The sequence below is a fragment of the Macaca fascicularis genome, chromosome 16, assembly GCF_037993035.2.
Source record: "Macaca fascicularis isolate 582-1 chromosome 16, T2T-MFA8v1.1".
Lineage (NCBI taxonomy): Eukaryota > Metazoa > Chordata > Mammalia > Primates > Cercopithecidae > Macaca > Macaca fascicularis.
Window position 1 is genome coordinate 43,384,183 of NC_088390.1, and position 18,419 is coordinate 43,402,601.

Sequence of the window (18,419 nt, forward strand, 5' to 3'; positions counted from 1 at the left end):
GTGATTCTCCTGCCTCAGCCTCTGGAGGGATTACCCCCAGATGCGCGCCACCACGCCCAGCTAATTTTTGTTGATTGATCGATTGAGACAGAGTCTCGTTCCGTCACCCAGGCTGGAGTGCCGTGGCACGATCCCGGCTCAGTGCAACCTCCACCTCGCGGGTTCAAGCGATTTTCCTGCCTCAGCCTCTCAAGTAGCTGGGATTACAGGCATGCTCCACCACGCCCAACTGATTTCTGTGTTTTTAGTAGAGACGGTTTCACCATGTTGGCCAGGCTGGTCTCAAACTCCTGGCCTCAAGTGATCCGCCCACCTCGGCCTTCCAAAGTTCTGGAATTACAGGCGTGAGTCACCACGCCCGGCATCCTCTATTTATTTCCTATGTGTGATTACAGTTTCTAAAATATCCCTGGGTGGTATTAATTTGATCAAGTATATGATTAATCATGGCACCAAGTTCTGGGAAAATGTAAACTTAGAAGAATTGATATCTAGGCCCAAATTGTTATTTACTTAAAAAAAAAGGTTTTTGGGTGGGGAGGACCTCAGGTTCAAGTGCATTATTCCCTTTAGTTTATAGTATTTGAGTATCATTCGTCCATGGACGCAAATTTTTTAAATGAATATGGGTTGAATTTTGATAGAATGATTTTTAAATTTCCCTCCTTTGTAAATGTAGTAACATCTGTATTCTAAAACTGTAAACGATATATGGGAGAGAAAGAAATGGTTAAAATGATCCTTACCTTGAAAAATGTATGGTACATGTTACATATATTGGCAACTTTCTGAGACTGAGAAGCTGTATCCTCAATAGAAAAAGAAATACTATGTTTTTTTAGAGAGTTATGGTAAAGGCTGAAGCTATTTTATTTTTAATTTTCTTTTTGCCACCCACCCTCCCTGAAATTATTTTATAAGGAAACTAACATTATGGCAACCTAAGTATATTAGAAGAAAAAGAACAGGCAACTTCTCTACACCTTTAATGGAGAAAATCCATGAACTATAACTGACTGTATTGTTTGGATACTTCTCTCTATTCTGAGAGGCTAAGCAAAAGACAATAATGTTTTCCAAATTTAATATTAGCCTACTTTTGATTGGTGTCCTGAATGAGCTACTTTAGAATAAATGGTAGAGTTGTATAAATGGCAAAATTTGCCCAAGAGATGAGAAGTATAATTCCTTTTTTTTTTTTTTTTTTTTAAATCAAGTAAGGCAGAAAAAAAAAAAGTTGAAAGGTCTGGATTAGTCTGTAGTCATTGAATGCCTACATGGGTAAGGTACTGTTCTTGATGCTGTAATGAATTAAAAAGACTTCAAAACATGGTCCCCATCCTTGGAGAATGTACAAAATGACTGTGGTACAAAGTAAAAGAGAACAAAAGAGGTCACGTTCCTCTAGAATGTTATCATTTATGAACTTGTCTATTTTTTCCTATCTTTTACAAGCGTTTAGAGGGCTTCCTCATCTTTTCTTCTTCCACTGCTTCTAGCACATTTTTGCACATAAAAAACATTCTGTAAATATTTGTGGATTCCAGCTACATCAAAGGCAAAGAAGTGGTATTTCAGTTGGGTTACAATTAGAGGAAGAGGAAGCGGTCAAGAGATTGTTGTAGAGCTGGGAAGGCCTAGTGAACACTAAGGAAACAACGTACCTGCAGTGCCAGATGACTGTGGCTCCGAGTGGTGGTGAAGAGTTTTGTGAGATTATTTTATAAGGAAACTAACATTAGTTTCCTTATAAAACTGAAAAGTAGAGTTGTGCCCAAACTAGAGAGGGCCTTGAGTTTAAACTAAGGAAATTCAGTTTCAGGGAAATCATTCCATAGTTTTAACTCCAGGAGTGCATCTTGCTAAAGGACCGTTTAATTACTGAGTAATGGTTCATCATTTAGAAAGATGTCTGTCACTTGTGCTGCATCAGATGAATTAGAAACCAGAGTCTGGAGGAGGGGTGATCCATTAGTAAGTCTTTAGGAGTCTAGGCCTAAGAAGTGAAGGCTAGTGTCAAATCTAGGTTAGTAGCAAAGGTAACTGAAAAGGAGGGACGGATGAGATAGGTAAGTGACAGAGCTCTGCTTTCATACTGAGATATCAGTAATATATGAATTAGTGATTTCACCTTTGTAATTAAATTGTTGGTCATTTTGCTGCCCAGTTTTTTGCCAAGCTTTTACTGTCTTATTAATGCCTCAGCTGCTTATCTAACCAATCTTTAAGCATGTTGATATTAGTTGTCTAAACATTTCAGAGAAAGATACAAATTTTTCATAGGTCACTTAGCAGTTCGAGTTGCTAAATTCTTACCAAAGTCATGTTTGTCAGTAGTCTTACTTTTGTTTTTATTTTGTTTTCAAAGGAACCTTTATACATCTGTTTATGTATTTATGTCTATGTGATTGTCTTAGCTGAGACTTTGTCAGACTTGATTCTACATCCTCATTTGACAGAGGGGAAACCAGACAGGGGGTGAAGGAGATTGCACAGAGCTTCACAGTTACTTTATGGCAAAGCTGGAAGAAAGAAAATATAACACGAGTTTCCAATTCGTCTGAGCCACTAGACCATATGACTAATTTAAATGTTTAAGGCTGATTTTTAAAAACCTTGACAGCTTGATTACTTAAATGTGTTCATTGCTCCTAAATTTATCAATTTTAGCATATGAGTAATGTCTTTAAAAACTGAATACAGGCATACCTCATTGCAGTTAGCAGATACAGTGTTTTTTATAAATTGAAGGTTTGTGGCAACCCTGCATTGAGCAAGTTTATCCGCACAATTTTTCCACAACCTGTGTTCACTTCATGTCTCTGTCACATTTTGGTAATTCTCACAATATTTCAAACTCTTTCATTATTATTATTTGTTATGGTAATCTGTGATCAGTGTGTCTTTTATGTTACTGGTGTAATTGTTTTGGAGCACCACAAACCCAGCTCGTATAAGCCAGCAAACGTAATGGATAAATGTTTTGTGTAATCTGACTGCTCCACCTACCAGCTGTTGCCCTGTCTTCCTCTCCAAGGGCCTCCATATTCCCTGAGACATAACAGTATTGAAGTTAGGCCGATGAACCCTACAATGGCCTCTAAGTGTTCAAGTGAAAGGAAGAGTCGCACATCTCTCCCTTTAAATCAGAAGCTAGAAATGATAAAGCTTAGTCATTAAGTGTTGAAAGCTGAGGTAGGTCAAAAGCTAGGCCTCTTACACCAGTTAAACTAAGTTGTGAATGCAGAGGAAAAGTTTCTGAAGGAAATTAAAAGTCCTATTCCAGGAAACACAAGTGTTAAGAAAGTGAAACAGCTTTGTTGCAGATAATGAGAAAGGGTGAGTGGTCTGGATAGAAGATTAAACCACCCTTAACTTTCCCTTAAGCCAAAGCCTAATCTGGAGCAAGATCCTTAGTCTCTTCAATTCTGTGAAGGCTGAAGGCTGAGAGAGGTGAGGAAGCTGCAGAAGAAAAGTTGGAAGCTAACAGGTCGGTTTATGAAGTTTAAGGAAAGAAGGTGTCTCCATAACATAAAAGTGCAAGGTGAAGCAGCAAGTGCTGATGTAGAAGCTTTAGCAACTTATTCAGAAGAGCTAAGATCATTGATGAAGGTGGCTATGCTAAACAATAGATTTTCTGTTTTCTTTTTTTTTTTAGACAGAGTCTCACTCTGTCACCCAGGCTGGAGTGCAGTAGCGTAATCTTGGCTCAGTGCAACCTCCGCCTCCCAGGTTCAAGTGATTCTTCTGCCTAGGCCTCCCCAGTGGCTGAGATTACAGGCGCGCGCCACCATGCCTGGCTAATTTTATATTTTTAGTAGAGATGGGGTTTCACTACGTTGGCCAGGCTGGTCACGAACTCCTGACCTGCCTTGACCTCCCAAAGTGCTGGGATTAACAGGCATGAGCAACCATGTCTGGCCAGATTTTCAGTGCAGACGAAGATGCAACCTAGGACTTTCCTAGCTAGAGAAGAGAAGTCAATGTCTGGTGCCAGAGGACAGGCTGACTCTCTTGTTAGGGCCTAATGCAGCTGGTGACTTTAAATTGAACCAATGCTCATTGACCACTTTGAAAATGTTAGGGCTTTTTAAAAGTATGCTAAATCTACTCTGCCTATACTCCATAAATTGAACCACAAAGCCTCAGTGACAGCACATCTGTTTACAGCATGGTTTGCCCATTGTTGAGACCAATTGCTCAGAAAAAAGATTCTTTTGAAAATATACTGCGTATTGACAATGTGCCTGGTCACCCAAGAGCTCTGATGACAATGCATAAGAAGTTTAATGTTCTCATGCCTGCTAAAACAACATCCATTCTGCAGTCCATGAATCAAGGAGTAATTTCTCCTTTCATCTCTTATTATTTGAGAAATTTATTTCATAAGGCTATAATGCCCATAGATACTGATTTCTTTTGATGGAACTGGGCACAGTAAATTGAAAACTTTCTAGAAAAGAATCACTGTTATAATTTTTATATTCTTTATTGTTGTTGTTGTTATTTTGGAGAGATGAGGTCTCACTATGTTGCCAAGGCTGGTCTCAAATTCATGGGCTCAAGCAATCCTCCCACCTTGGCCTCCCAAAGTGCTGGGATTACGGGTGTGAGCCACCAGGCCCAGCCATTCACTAGATTCTCTAAAGAGTATCTGGAAACCTTCTTTTCAGATCCTTGACTTCCAGATTAAGAACCTTTCTCACTCAGAAGTCTTCCTTGATTTGTCCCTTTTTCTTTCTAGGCTCAGAGAAAGAAGTCCCACTTCGTTTTCAAACCAGATCCATTTTGCTAGTTTGTTTGTTTTGTTTTGTTTTGAAACAGAGTCTTGCTCTGTTGCTCAGGCTGGAGTGCAGTGGCTCAGCAATCTCGGCTCACTGCAACCTCTGCCTCCTGGGTTCAAGCAATTCTCATGTCTCAGCCTCCTGGATAGCTGGGATTACAGGCACATGCCACCACAACTGGCTAACTTTTGTATTTTTAGTAAAGACGGTGTTTTGCCATGTTGACCAGGCTGGTCTTGAACTCCTGGCCTCAACTGATCTGCCTGCCTTGGCCTCCCAGAGTCCTGGGATTACAGACATGCACCCCCTCATGTGGCCCCCTTTTGCTACTTTGTGTGTTAATCCCATTTCCTTAAAAACCTTATCAATCACTAAGTATGTATTTTGTCTCTTAAATTTTTTCTCCCTAGGGTCTCTTCCTCTTTCTCTGTTGAAACTAACTCACTCAACGATCACCGTTTTTGAAAACAGTGATTTATTTTTTAATCTTTGTTCTCACCACTATTCTACAGCATTAGATGCTGGTAACTACTTCCTTCTTGAAATGTGGTCCTTCTTCAGTTATAACTCTGTTATAAGGACTCCCTTGGTTCTCAATGACCATTTCCTACTCAGTTTTCACTGTAAGAATTCTCCAAGTGTCAGGACTGGGCGCGGTGGCTCACACCTGTAATCCCAGCACTTTGGGAGGCTGAGGTGGGCGGATCATGAGGTCAGGAGATCAAGACCATCCTGGCTAACATGGTGAAACCCTGTCTCTACTAAAAAATACAAAAAATTAGCCGGGCATGGTGGCGGGTGCCTGTAGTCCCAGCTACTTGGGAGGCTGAGGCGGGAGAATGGCGTGAACTCGGGAGGCAGAACTTGCAGTGGGCCGAAATGGTGCCACTGCACTCCAGCCTGGGCGAAAGAGCCAGACTCTGTCTCAATAAAAATAAAAAATAAAAAAAATTCTCTATGTTTGTCCTTAGTTGTTTTGTTACTGGATATATATATTCATGCCCTTGGCTATTTCATCTACAACCAGAGCTTATTTTTTATTTTTTATTTTTTTGATGCGGAGTTTCACTCTTGTTGCCCAGGCTGGAGTGCAGTGGTGCGATCTCAGCTCACCACAACCTCCACCTCCCGGGTTCAAGCGGTTCTCCTGCCTCAGCCTCCTGAGTAGCTGGGATTACAGGCATGCGCCACCATGCCCAGCTAATTTTGAATTTTTAGTGGAGACGGGGTTTCTCCATGTTGGTCAGACTGGTCTCGAACTCCCAACCTCAGGTGATCTGCCCGCCTCTGCCTCCCAAAGTGCCGGGATTTCAGGCGTGAGCCACTGTGCCTGGCCAGAGCTTAATTTTTTAACCTTTATTTATTTATTTGAGACAGAGTCTCATTCTGTCGCCCAGACTTAACCTTTATTTAAAAGAGCCTAGGCCAAGTGCGGTAGCTCACGCCTGTAACCCCAGCACTTTGAGAGGTCGAGGCGGGCAGATCATGAGGCCAGGAGTTCAAGACCAGCCTGGCCATCATGGTGAAATCCTGTCTCTACTGAAAATACAATAATTAGCAGGGTGTGGTAGTGCTCGCCTGTAGTCCCAGCTACATGGGAAGCTGAGGCAGGAGAATCACTTGAGCCTGGTGGGTGGAGAGGTTGCAGTGAACTGAGATCATGCCATCACACTCCAGCCTGGATGAGAAGAGCAAACTCTGTCGCAAAAAAATTATAATAATAAAAATTTTTAAAAGGTGTCAGCTTAACCCTTAGAAGAGAGCTTTCTTATGCTGTAAAGTGAGGACTTAGTGTTTAATGGGTACAGAGTTTCTGTTTGGGATGATGGAAAAGTTCTGGAAATGGATAGTGGTAATGGTTGCACAACATTGTGAATGTCCTTAATTATGCCGTGGAATTATACACTTAAAAATGGTTAAAATGATAGAATTTTATGTTGTGTATATGTTGCCACAATAACAATAAAACCTCTCACAACTTCATATAATATTAAAAATAAAATTAAACATTTTGAAGGCCCTCGGCCTGGTGCGATGGCTCACCTGAGGTCAGGAGTTTGAGACTGGCCTGGCCAACATGGTGAAACCCTGTCTCTACTAAAAATAAAAAAAATTAGCCAGGCATGGTAGTGGGCAACTGTAATCCCAGCTACTCAGGAGGCTGAAGCAGGAGAATTGCTTGAACACAGGAGGCGGAGGCTGCAGTGAGCCAAGATCGCACTATTGCACTCCAGCCTGGGCAACAAGAGCAAAACTCTATCTCAAAAATAATAAATAAAATAAAAATAAATAAAGGCCCTGTACAATCTGCTTGCTTTTAAATCATATAGTTAACATTTAACCTACATTCATTTCTCCAAACATCCCTGCATCTCTGCCTCAGAGCTTTTGCTCAAAATATATAGTGTGCTTCTATTTTTCTTTAAGATTCAGCTCCAGAGCTACTTCTATAAAACTTCTCAAGGTATAGATTAAATTCATCTTTTTCTTCTCATCCCTATTAATAATTTTGACCTCGCTTATAGCAGTTAGCACATTTACCCTGTGGTATAGTTATTTGCCTGCATATGTGTATTTTTGCTTATAAGATTCCATCATTTCATGTTGTTGACACTCAATAGATGTTGACTGAATTGAATCTGAAGTCTCTCATTTTATAGATGGGGAAATTGGAATCCAGAGAGGACACACAGTGACAGAGCCAGGACTAGTTTCAGGGTCTTCTGTCTTCTGTTTCAACAAGTTTCCGTCTGCACTAACATAGTGACATGCATCCTATGGATGCTCTCAGTCTATTGATGTTAGACAATTCAGTATTGTGGTACAGAATAAACACCAGGTCCCATCTACGAGTCTTTCATCCATATAAAAAAGTACATTTGTTATTTGAAAATCTTTGTACATATGAAGATTATGATGTATTTTTATTCTGTTTTCAGCTTCATGTTTCCTGTTGCAGGTGGGATAAGACCCCCTCAAGGTATGTGAAAGTTTAAGTTTTGAACTTTTATTTTTCACTCTTGTGTTTCTGAATCTGGAATTAAATAAGTAAATAGAAAATAAGTTCTATTGCTGCTAAATAGAGTAAAATTTTCTACACTCTTAAACGTATACGACAGCTACTCTTAAAATTTCTCAAAAATTATATAATTTGGGGAGTAATAAGGGTCACTCCTCATTTCTCCCAAACCTATATAAACATTACGTTCATAGATTGTTTAACCTCAGAAGTGAAAGAGACTTTTAGGACAAGAATGTTAAGGAACAGGTGATAAGAATGAAATGAGCTGTAATTCACTTAATGATGTCTTTCTCCTTCTGTCTAGTCTTCCGCTAGATTGTTAGTGCCATGTCTGTCTAATGCTCATCTAGCATTATCTCTAGCACCCAGCATGTTGATTTAACATAATAGGTTCTCTGTAGATGTTTGTTGAATGAATAAACGAACATCTTTAGTTGTTTCACACTGCTATTTTTTCTCTATATGATAGTATCTTCTTATAATCATGTTTTATAAATATAATTTTGAAATTAAAAGAGATCACATACTCTGATTCAGCTTAAAGTATTTAAGTCTCAGGATTTTGTTTGGTTTTGGTTTTTTATTTTTATTTTAATTTTTTGAGATGGGGTCTTGCTCTTTCGCCCAGGCTGGAGTACTGGTGGCACAGTCATAGCTTACTGCATAGCCTCGGCCTCCTAGGCTCAAGCATTTCTCCCACCTCAGCTTCCCAGGTAGCTGGGACCACAGGTGCATACCACCACGCCTGGCTAATTTTTAAATATTTTGTAGAGACACGGTCTCCTTATGTTGCCCAGGCTGGTATCAAATTCCTCGGCTCAAGCGATTCTCCTGCCTTGGCCTCCCAAAGCACTGGGATTACAGGCATGAGCCCCCATGTCATATAAGTCTCAGTTCTATTCCTAGAAATTTCTGTACTAAGTATACCTCTTCTCTCTTGGTCTGAGACCAGGACCCACCAATATCAATTCTAGCTTTATCTTCAAGGAAATAGTGGTGAAGGAATATAATTTTGACCCATGCTGCCGTGCAGCTGGAACACAACAGTGAAGAAGGAATAGATCTGCCTTTCTCTGGCTTTTTTTCCACTCACTTCTCCCACTCTGATGTATTCCCTCTCCCCTCACACCAAGCTGCTTCTGAAAACTGGCTCTTCTTAAAAAGCCAGCATTGATTGGTTGTCATAGATTTGCTGGAGAAACAGAGACTCATAGGTCAGCAGTAGAGATAAAAGATAAAGAGCAGCTCAGTAGCAGATGGTCAGTGGCTCATCCTGACTTTGTCTTCATTTATAATCAGTGATGGCGGTTGAGTTTCAGGCAAGTTTTTCCAAGGGTCAGTTGTATTCTTTTCATCGTGTTCACGTTTATGCATTATTTAAGCTATCTGTAATTAGATGTGTCCCAGATTGAGATCAAATGGTTTGAGATCTTTTGTTCTTTAGGAAGGTATTACAGAGTTATGTGTTCATTATCATGGTTTGTTATTTTGCATTTCTATACATTTTCAAGTAAAAATATACCTATGGAGCGAAGGAACTGGACAAGAAGAGCTCTCAAAATGTTGCCTGATATTTTTTCTTAGGGAATTTGGAATTGGTTTGGAGATTTTTTTTTAACAGTTTTTAGGATGAACTTTTGGATCATTTGAAGGCTTTAAATTATGCGTGCATCATTTCTGAAAACATATGTAAGAAACTGACAGCAAGGGTGGCCACAAGATCGTGAGTACTTGAATAGGAGACAGAGGAGAGAAAGAGACCTATTTTTTACTGTGTACACTTTTGTGCCTTGAAATATTATGCCAGATATGTGAGTTACTCATTCAGAAATAAAATAAAATCAATTAAAATGAATAAAACTTTAAGTCTAAAGAAATAAGACAGAAAACATCTTACGGTGGCTGTTTTCAATCTGTGTATTCTAATTCTCCCTGACACCTTGTGATCTTTGTACTTGGTGTTCTTTGGTCTGGAATATTCTTCCCAAATACCTGCATGGCTTGGTTCTTTATTTTCTTGAGGACCTTTCTGAGATACCACCCTGTTGGTGAAACTTTTGCTGATTGCCCTATGTAAAATAGCAACCACTCTATTCCCTCTTGCCCTGCTTTATTATTTTTTGGCCCTAGCTCTTATCACCACCTGACATGTACTTATTTTTTTGTTGTCTGTCTCTCCTGATTACAGTGTAAGCTCCGTGAGAGTGAAGACCTGGTTTTATTCATGGCTGTGTCCCCAGAACAGTGCCTAATATGGAGTAGGCCTCAAATACTTGAATAAGTGAATGGTCTACCTCAAATAACTGTTAGCCACAATGTGGATGTCCATGCTTCTGAAATTAGGCTAGGTTATAGATAACCTGGAAGGTACACAAAAGCCATAAGATAAACATGGTATGATTTCCTAGATCTTTAATTTTTCAAATCGACAGTTTGATATAAAGTTCCTTACGATGGAACCAACATGGATGTAGTTTGAATGCAAAATTAGAGTGAAATTTGTGCTCAGGCTATGTAAGGATTTTGTTTTATTCACTTCTGTGTACCAAGCACATAGAACTATGCCTAGCATATGGTAGGCGTTTAGTATTTATTAAAATCCCAAAGAGATGTATATTCATTCACCTCTGCTCTTGGAAAAGTTTGGGAAACACTAGCCTAAATCATACTTTCATGATAGTTTTCTGCCATTGCACATACTGATGGCTACTTTGTGGTAACTGTTATATTACCTATTCATGTAAGAAAAAGGAAGAAGAATAACATTTCTTTGAGCATAGTATTAAACAGTTTTACAAATGAGAAACCAAGGCATAGAAAGAAGCAAATTGCCCAAGGTTCCAAAGAAGTATGTGGCATTTCTAGTTGGCTCCTAGAGTTCATGCTCCTGTTATTTTGTTAGTTATCTGCTGCTGTGTAACAGATTATCCTGAACTTTAAAAAGTAAACATTTTATTATTTTATAGTGTGTCTGTGGGTCAGGAATCTAAGAGTAGCTCTGCTGGGTGGTTCAGGCTCAGGACCTCTTATGAGATGGCAGTGAAGATGAGCCAGGCTTGCAGTCATCTGAAAGTTTCATGGAGCTGCTTCCAGGGTGGCTCACTGAGATAGATGGCAAATTCATGCTGCCTTTTCGCAGAAGACCTCAGTACGTTACCACATGGATTCTCCATAGGTCTTACTGAGTATTTCATAACGTGGCAGTGCTCCAGAGCGAGTGATCCGAAAGAACCAGGAGGAAACTACAGTGTCTTTTAAGAACTAGCCTCCGGGCCAGGCGCAGTGGCTCACACCTGTAATCCTAGCACTTTGAGAGGCTGAGGCGGGTGGATCACTTGAGGTCAGGAATTCAAGACCAGCCTGACCAAGACGGCGAAACCCCATCTCTACTAAAAGTACAAAAATTAGCAGACACCTGTAGTCCCAGCTACTTGGGAGCCTTGAACCCAGGAAGTGGAAGTTGCAGTGAGCTGAGATCATGCCACTGAACTCCAGCCTGGGTGACAGAATGAGACTCTGTCTCAAAAAAAATAAATAAATAACTGGCCTTCAAAGTTATATGCTGTCATTTCCACAGTATCCTATTGGTTATACTGGTCAGCCCCATTCAGTATGGAATGGAACAACACACGAGTGTGAATACCAGGAGACAGAGGTCACTGGAGGCCATCTTGAAGGCTGAGTACCCCAATTAGGCCATACTGTTTTTTAGTATGCATACAAATTCCATAGAAGAGATACTATCTTCATTTTACAGATGAAGTTTTGTAACTTGTTCAAGATCACACAGCTAAGTAAATGACGGAGTTGGAATTCATATTCATATCTGTCTCACTCGACCCTGTACTTTTTCCATTACACTCTGCTTCCTGCCAAGTAACAAGTCCTTTAGGTACTTATGGTTTTAAGAAAATAAACTTTAAAATACATTGACTTTAATAATGTCTTTACGTTTTCAGCAGGCCTGATGCCGATGCAGCAACAAGGATTTCCTATGGTCTCTGTCATGCAGCCTAATATGCAAGGCATTATGGGAATGAATTACAGCTCTCAGATGTCCCAAGGACCTATTGCTATGCAGGTACTTGCTGCTTTAGTTGGTTTCTTACAAAGTTATTGTTTGTTGTTATGTTTATATATCAAGAGCTACAGGCTAAGAGCTTAATGTTACAATTAGAAATAAGCATAAATAAATGACTTCCTTCAAACTAAAATGAAGATGTGTTCACCCTCCAAGAGTGAGGGAGAAGGCTAAGTGTAGTGGCTCACACCTGTAATCCCTGCACTTTGGGAGGCCGAGGCAGGCAGATCACTTCAGGTCAGGAGTTCGAGACCAGGCTGGCCAACATGGCAAAACCCCATCTCTACTAAAACTACAAAAATGACCTGGGTGTGGTGGCATGTGCCTGTAGTCCCAGCTACTCGGGAGGCTGAGGCAGGGCAATCCCTTGAACCCGAGAGGCGGAGGTTGCAGCGAGCCGAGATCATGCCACTGTACTCCAGCCTGGGCAACGAGGGGAGACTCCCGTCTCAAAAAAAAAGGCCTGAGGAAAAAAAGGTTTTTGCTTTTGTACTATTAACCAATATCTTTAAAGCCATATACTGTATTTCTTTTTTACCTAATAATTTATTTAGTTTTGCTTTTTTCAACTTTTATTTTAGATTCAGGGGACAGTCTGTAGGTTTATTACACTAATGTGTTGTGTGATGCTGAGGGTTGGGGTATGATGGAACCGATCACCTGGGTAGTGAGCATAGTACCAAACAGGTAGTTTTCCAACTCTTCCCCCGCTCTTTCTCCCCTCTTATAGTCTCCAGTCTTTATGTCGAGCCTGTCTTTATGTCCGTGTGCACCCAGTGTTTAGCTCCCACTTGTAAGTGAGAACATGTGGTATTTGGTTTTTTGTTTCTGTGTTAGTTTACTTACTTACCTAATACTTTAACATTTTCTATTTCTGTGTGTTTTGTTATACAGTATATACTTTTATACAGTAACACATGTATATAACTTATAAATAAGTAATATTAGGAGTTCACAACCAGAATTTTCAGTTGAAACCATTGTTGTTTTGAAGTCAATTATGCAAATAAAGCTTCTGTTTTGTGTTTAAATGGTCAGGAAAACTTCCAGTGTCATTTTTTATCCATCTCTAGAAGGAAGCAAATGGGAATACATTGAGATTTTGTAGGTTTTTAATTCACGTTAAGCTAGCTTTCACTAGGTTGTGCTGCAGAAACAGTCCCCAGATCTCCATGACTTACAAAAGTTTAGCCCTCACTCGTGATACATATCCTCATGTGTTGGTGCTGACTCTGCTCCATGTTTTCTTTATCCTAGGACCCTCAGCCAGGACATCCTAGGCTCTTGGCATAGGAAAAAGAGATGGCCAAACGCTGTGATGTCTTTTAAAGCTAACACCTGGAGGTAGCATATATTAGTCACTTCTGCTCACCAAAGTAATATGGCCTTAGCATCAGTAGAGGAGGAATATACCAGGAGGAATGTAAACCATATAGGGATATGTAGTCCTCTTAGAGTAAACGCAGCAAATGGCCAGGAGCGGTGGCTCACACCTGTTATCCCAGCACTTTGGGAGGCCAAGGCAGGCAGATCACAAGGTCAGGAGATTGAGGCCAGCCTGACCAGCAGGGTGAAACCCCGTCTGTACTAAAAATACAAAAATTAGTCGGGCATGGTGGTGCGCACCTGTAGTCCCAGCTACTCAGGAGGCTGAGGCAGGATAATCGCTTGAACCTGGGAGGCGGAGGTTGTAGTGAGCTGAGATCGTGCCACTGCACTCCTGCCTGGGCAACAGAGTAAGACTCCGTCTCAAAAAAAATAAAGTAAAATAAAAAAATAAGAATAAAGGCAGCAAATAACTAAAAACAATCTACTATAGAATACAATGTCTTTTAAATTAAAACTTCTAAGCTTACTACTGAATCTTAATAACAATTGATACAAATTTTAAATCATTAATTTTTACACTAAACATTATTTTATGCTTACACAATTATCTGAAAAATGTTTTTAGAGTTTGAACCAACCAAAAACAGTAAGAGTCTCTAATATGCAGAACAATAGGAAAAAAGTAAACTATGAGAGTTGATAGTGCCTTAATAATGTCCCTGAATATCAGAAGCTTGTGTATTAATGATGCTAAGACAAAGCAACCAAAGTCTTTTTCTTTAACCTTTACTCTTGCTGACAGGCATTATATTGTTTGGAAGATTCTGACCCCTTTTTTTTTTTTTTTTTTTGAGATGGAGTTTCACTCTTGTTGCCCAGGCTAGAGTGCAATGGTATGATCTCGGCTCACTACAACCTCCGCCTCCTGGGTTCAAGTGATTCTCCTGCCTCAGCCTCCCAAGTAACTGGTATTACAGGTGTGCGCCACCACACCCAGCTAATTTTGTATTTTTAGTAGAGTCGGGGTTTCGCCATGTTGGCCAGGCTGGTTTCAAACCCCTGACCTCCGGTGATCCATCTGCCACGGCCTCCCAGAGTGCTGGTATTAAAGGTGTGAGCCACCACATCCAGTTGCTGCTCACCATTTTTTTTTTAGAGTCTTGCTCTGTCGCCCAGGCTGGAGTGCAGTGGCGCAATCTCGGCTCACTGCAAGCTCTGCTTCCCAGGTTCACGCTGTTCTCCTGCCTCAGTCTTCCGAGTAGCTGGGACTACAGGCTCCCACCACCACGCCTGGCTAATTTTGTTTTTGTATTTTTAGTAGAGATGGGGTTTCACTGTGTTAGCCAGGATGGTCCCAATCTCCTGACCTCGTGATCTACCCGCCTCAGCCTCCCAAAGTGCTGGGATTACAGGCATGAGCCGTTGTGCCTGGCTTGCTCACCATTTTTTAAGGCGAAAAACACCCAGATTTTATTTGCCACCCCCTGGCCGAAACTCAGTAGCCTTAATCAATCAGGGACATATATGAAGCAAACCCATTGGTCCTTTAGTTATCTCTTAATCTCTTAAGTCTTTGGAGATAAAAGTGATGATTCAGATAAAAGTCAACATAGAAAATTAGTCTCTTTTTTTTTTTTTTTTTTTTTTTTGGAGACAGTGTCTGGCTCTGTTGCTCAGGCTGGAGTGCAGTGGTGCAATCTCAGCTCACTGCAACCTCTGCCTCCTGGGTTCAAGCGATTCTCCTGCCTCAGCTTCCCAAGCAGCTGGGATTACAGGCGCACGCCACCACATCCGACTAATTTTTGTATTTTTAGTAGAGACAGGATTTTATAGTGTTGGCCAGGCTGGTCTTGAACTCTTGACCTCAAGTGATCCACCCGCTTTGGCCTCCCAAAGTGCTGGGATTACAGGCGTGAGCCATTGTGCTGGCCAGAAATTTAGTCTTGATGATTATTATATTATTATTGATTATTATAATATCTCGCTTCCTCAAAAAACATAAAAAGAAAACCCTCCTCATGATGTACAATACATTTTAAAATTATTATTCTGAAGCATTTCAAACATCTAGGCAAGTGTAGAGCACATGATGGACATGTGTAAACCTGTTGCAAACTGTTGTGTAATTCTAAGAAATAATAGAAATCGTTTGCCCAGTTCCCCTATTGGTAAAACTTGTAGAACTATAGTAACACAATCAGTGTATGGACATTGGCACAGCTGAGATACAGAACATTTCCATCTTCCCAGGGATCTCCTCACGTTGCCCTTTTGTAGCTGTACTCACTTCCTTCCTGCCCCACCTTACCCCTTTTGCATTCGCTAGTGTGTTCCCCATTTCTATAATTTTGTAGTTTCAAAAATGTTATATAAATTGAATCATTAACCTTTTGGATTTGGCGTTTGTCGCTTAGCATAATCCCTTCAGATTCATCCAAGTTGTTGCATGTATCAGTAGTTCATTTTTTTAAAATTGATGAGTAATAGTTCATGGTTTGGATGTATGACTGTTTAACCGTTTGCTCACTGAAGGACATCAGGGTTGTTTACAGTTTTTGGCTATTACAAATAAAGGTTTTTGCGTGAACATACCTCATTTCTTGGGATAAATGCCCAAGAGTACAATTGCTAGGTTGCATGTATTGCATTTTTGGTTTTTTAAGATGCTGCCAAACTTCTTTCCAGAGTAGCTGTAATATTTTACATTCCTACCAGCAGTGTATCAGAGGTTCAGTTATACTGCATCCTTACCTGCATTTAGTGTCATTATTTTTTGTTTAGCCATTCTGACAGCTATGTTTAATATCTCATGGTTTTAATTTGCATGGTTTTAATGTGCAGATGATGTTGAACATCTTTTCATGTGTTTATTTACCATCATTACATTTTCTTCAGAGAAATGTCTTTTCATAGCTTCTGACCATTTTCTAATTGCATTTTTTGGTATTTTACTATTGAATTTTGAGAGTTCTTTATGTCTTTTAGGTACTAGTCCTTTGTCAGATATGTGGTTTACTAGTGTTTTCTTCTTGTCTTTAGCTTGTCTTTTCACCCTCTTAATGGGGTCTTTCACAGAGCAAAAATTCAATTTTGATGAAATTCAATTTACCAGTTTTTCCTGTTATGGATCATGCATTGGTATAACTCTAAGAGTTCATTGCCTTGCCCTAGATTCTGGAGATTTTCTCCTATGTTTTTTTCTAAAAGTTTTATGGTTTTCATTTAAGTCCATGATCCATTTTGAGTTAATTTTTGTATAAGATCTAAGACTTAGATTGAGGTTGTTTTTTATCTCTCTCTTTGTATCTATGTAAGTCTGCCCCAGCAACATTTGTGGAAAAAGCTATTCTGCTTCCATTGAAATGCTTTCACATTTTTGTCAAAAATCAGTTGGGCATGCTTGTATGTATCTTTCTCTAGGTTCTCTGTTCTGTGCTGTTGTTTTATGTATATGCCTGTTCCTTCACCGATAACACAGTCTTTGTGATGGTAGCTATACGATAAGGTTGAGTCCTCCTACGTTATTCTTCTTTCCAGAATTTATTCTGGTTTCTCTGTCTTTCCATATTAATTTTGGGATAATCTTGTCTATCTCTGGAAAAACTCTTGCTGGAGTTTTGATAGGCATTGTATTAAACCTCTATGAATTTAGGGAAAATTGATGTCTTTGAGAATTGACGTCTTCCGTCATAACAGTATGGGATGTCTCTTCATTTGTTTAGATCTTTGGTTTCTTCTATCAGCATTTATATAGTTTTCAGCATAAAAGTCACATCCGTGTTTGGTTAGATTTACATCTAAATATTTTGGTTTTTTGAGGAATTATGAATGGCGTTTTTTAATGTCAATGTTCACATATTCATTGGTAGTGTATAGAAATACAGTTGATTGTATATGTTTGTTTTATATCCTTCAACCTTACTGAACTTTTTATTAGCTCTGGGAATTTTTTTGTGGATTCCCTTGGGATTTTTTATATAGGTAGTCAGGTCCTACCTTTATCAAATTTTAACATGCCACATTTGCTTTACATTTTTTTAAAGAATTCAAAAATACTTTCCTTCCTCTCCTTCCCCAGAGGTTGTTATCACTATCATGAATTCAGTGTTTATGGTTCTCGTATATATTTTTATACTACTTTGTCACCCAGGCTGGAGTGCAGTGGCGCGATCTCGACTCACTGCAACCTCCACCTCCTGTGTTCAAGCAATTCTCCTGCCTCAGCATCCCTAGTACCAGGGATACAGGTGCCCACCACCTCACCTGGCTAGTTTCTGTATTTTAGTAGAGATGGGGTTTCACCATGTTGGCCAGACTGGTCTCAAACTCCTGACCTCAAGCAATCTACCCACCTCTACCTCCCAAAGTGCTGGGATTACAGGCATGAGCCACTGTGCCTGGCCATAATTTTATACTTTTATTATTTTATATATTTGTATACTTACGAGCAATATATAATATTTTCTAGGTTTTAAATTTTACGTATGTACCCTTCAACATCTTAACTTTTTAATTTAACATTGTTTGCTCCCAAGACTTATCCCTGTTGTAAAATTATGCCAAGTTCATTCATAGTAGCTGCTGTGTGGTATTTCATTGAGTGAATATATGTTGTTCTATTAACAGACATTTAAATTGCTTCTAATGTTTTGCTGTTTTGATCTCATTGATTTCTGAGTGTTCATTATATATTCTGGATTCTAATCCTTTGTAGTTACATGTGTTGCCAGTATCTTCTCCTAGTCGTTGGCCTCTCTTAATTTTGTTTATAGTGTCTTGTTGTGTAGAAATTAAGTCAGATGGATAAATCATTTTTTTTTTCTGTCTTATCTAAGACATTCTTCCTTACCTGTGTCTTCTTATTTTAAAAAAGTTAAGTTTCTTGTCTTTCTTGTCTTTTTTTTTTTTTTTTTTTTTTGAGACAGAGTCTCGCCCTGTTGCCCAGGCTGGAGTGTGGCGCAATCTCGGCTCACTGCAACTGCTGCTTCCTGGGCTCAAGCAATTCACCTGCCTTAGCCTCTAGAGTGACTGCAACTACAGGCATGCACCACCACGCCTGACTAATTTTGTATTTTTAGTAGAGATGGGATTTTACCGTGTTGCCCAGGCTGGTCTGGAACTCCTGGCCTCAAGTGATCTGCCTGCCTCAGCCTCCCAAAGTGCTGGGATTACAGGGTGTGAGCCAATGCGCCCAGCCTGTCTT

The 18,419-nt window shown here is 39.8% G+C and overlaps 1 protein-coding gene across 33 annotated transcripts in view; it reads left to right on the top strand.

The window, feature by feature from the left end:
* Window positions 1-18,419, top strand: part of SYNRG (synergin gamma) — a 94,997-nt gene that overhangs the window by 1,587 nt on the left and 74,991 nt on the right. For 18 of the 33 annotated variants that reach the window (XM_015438410.3, XM_005583947.4, XM_015438412.3 and 15 more), the window contains exons 2-3: window positions 7,724-7,764; window positions 11,766-11,887. In XM_015438410.3, coding sequence (XP_015293896.2) covers window positions 7,724-7,764; window positions 11,766-11,887 — 163 coding nt within the window. Of the gene's footprint in view, window positions 1-7,723; window positions 7,765-11,765; window positions 11,888-13,144; window positions 13,232-18,419 lie in introns of all 33 variants that reach the window. The other 15 variants (XM_015438411.3, XM_074019028.1, XM_074019030.1 and 12 more) reach the window with 3 other exon arrangements.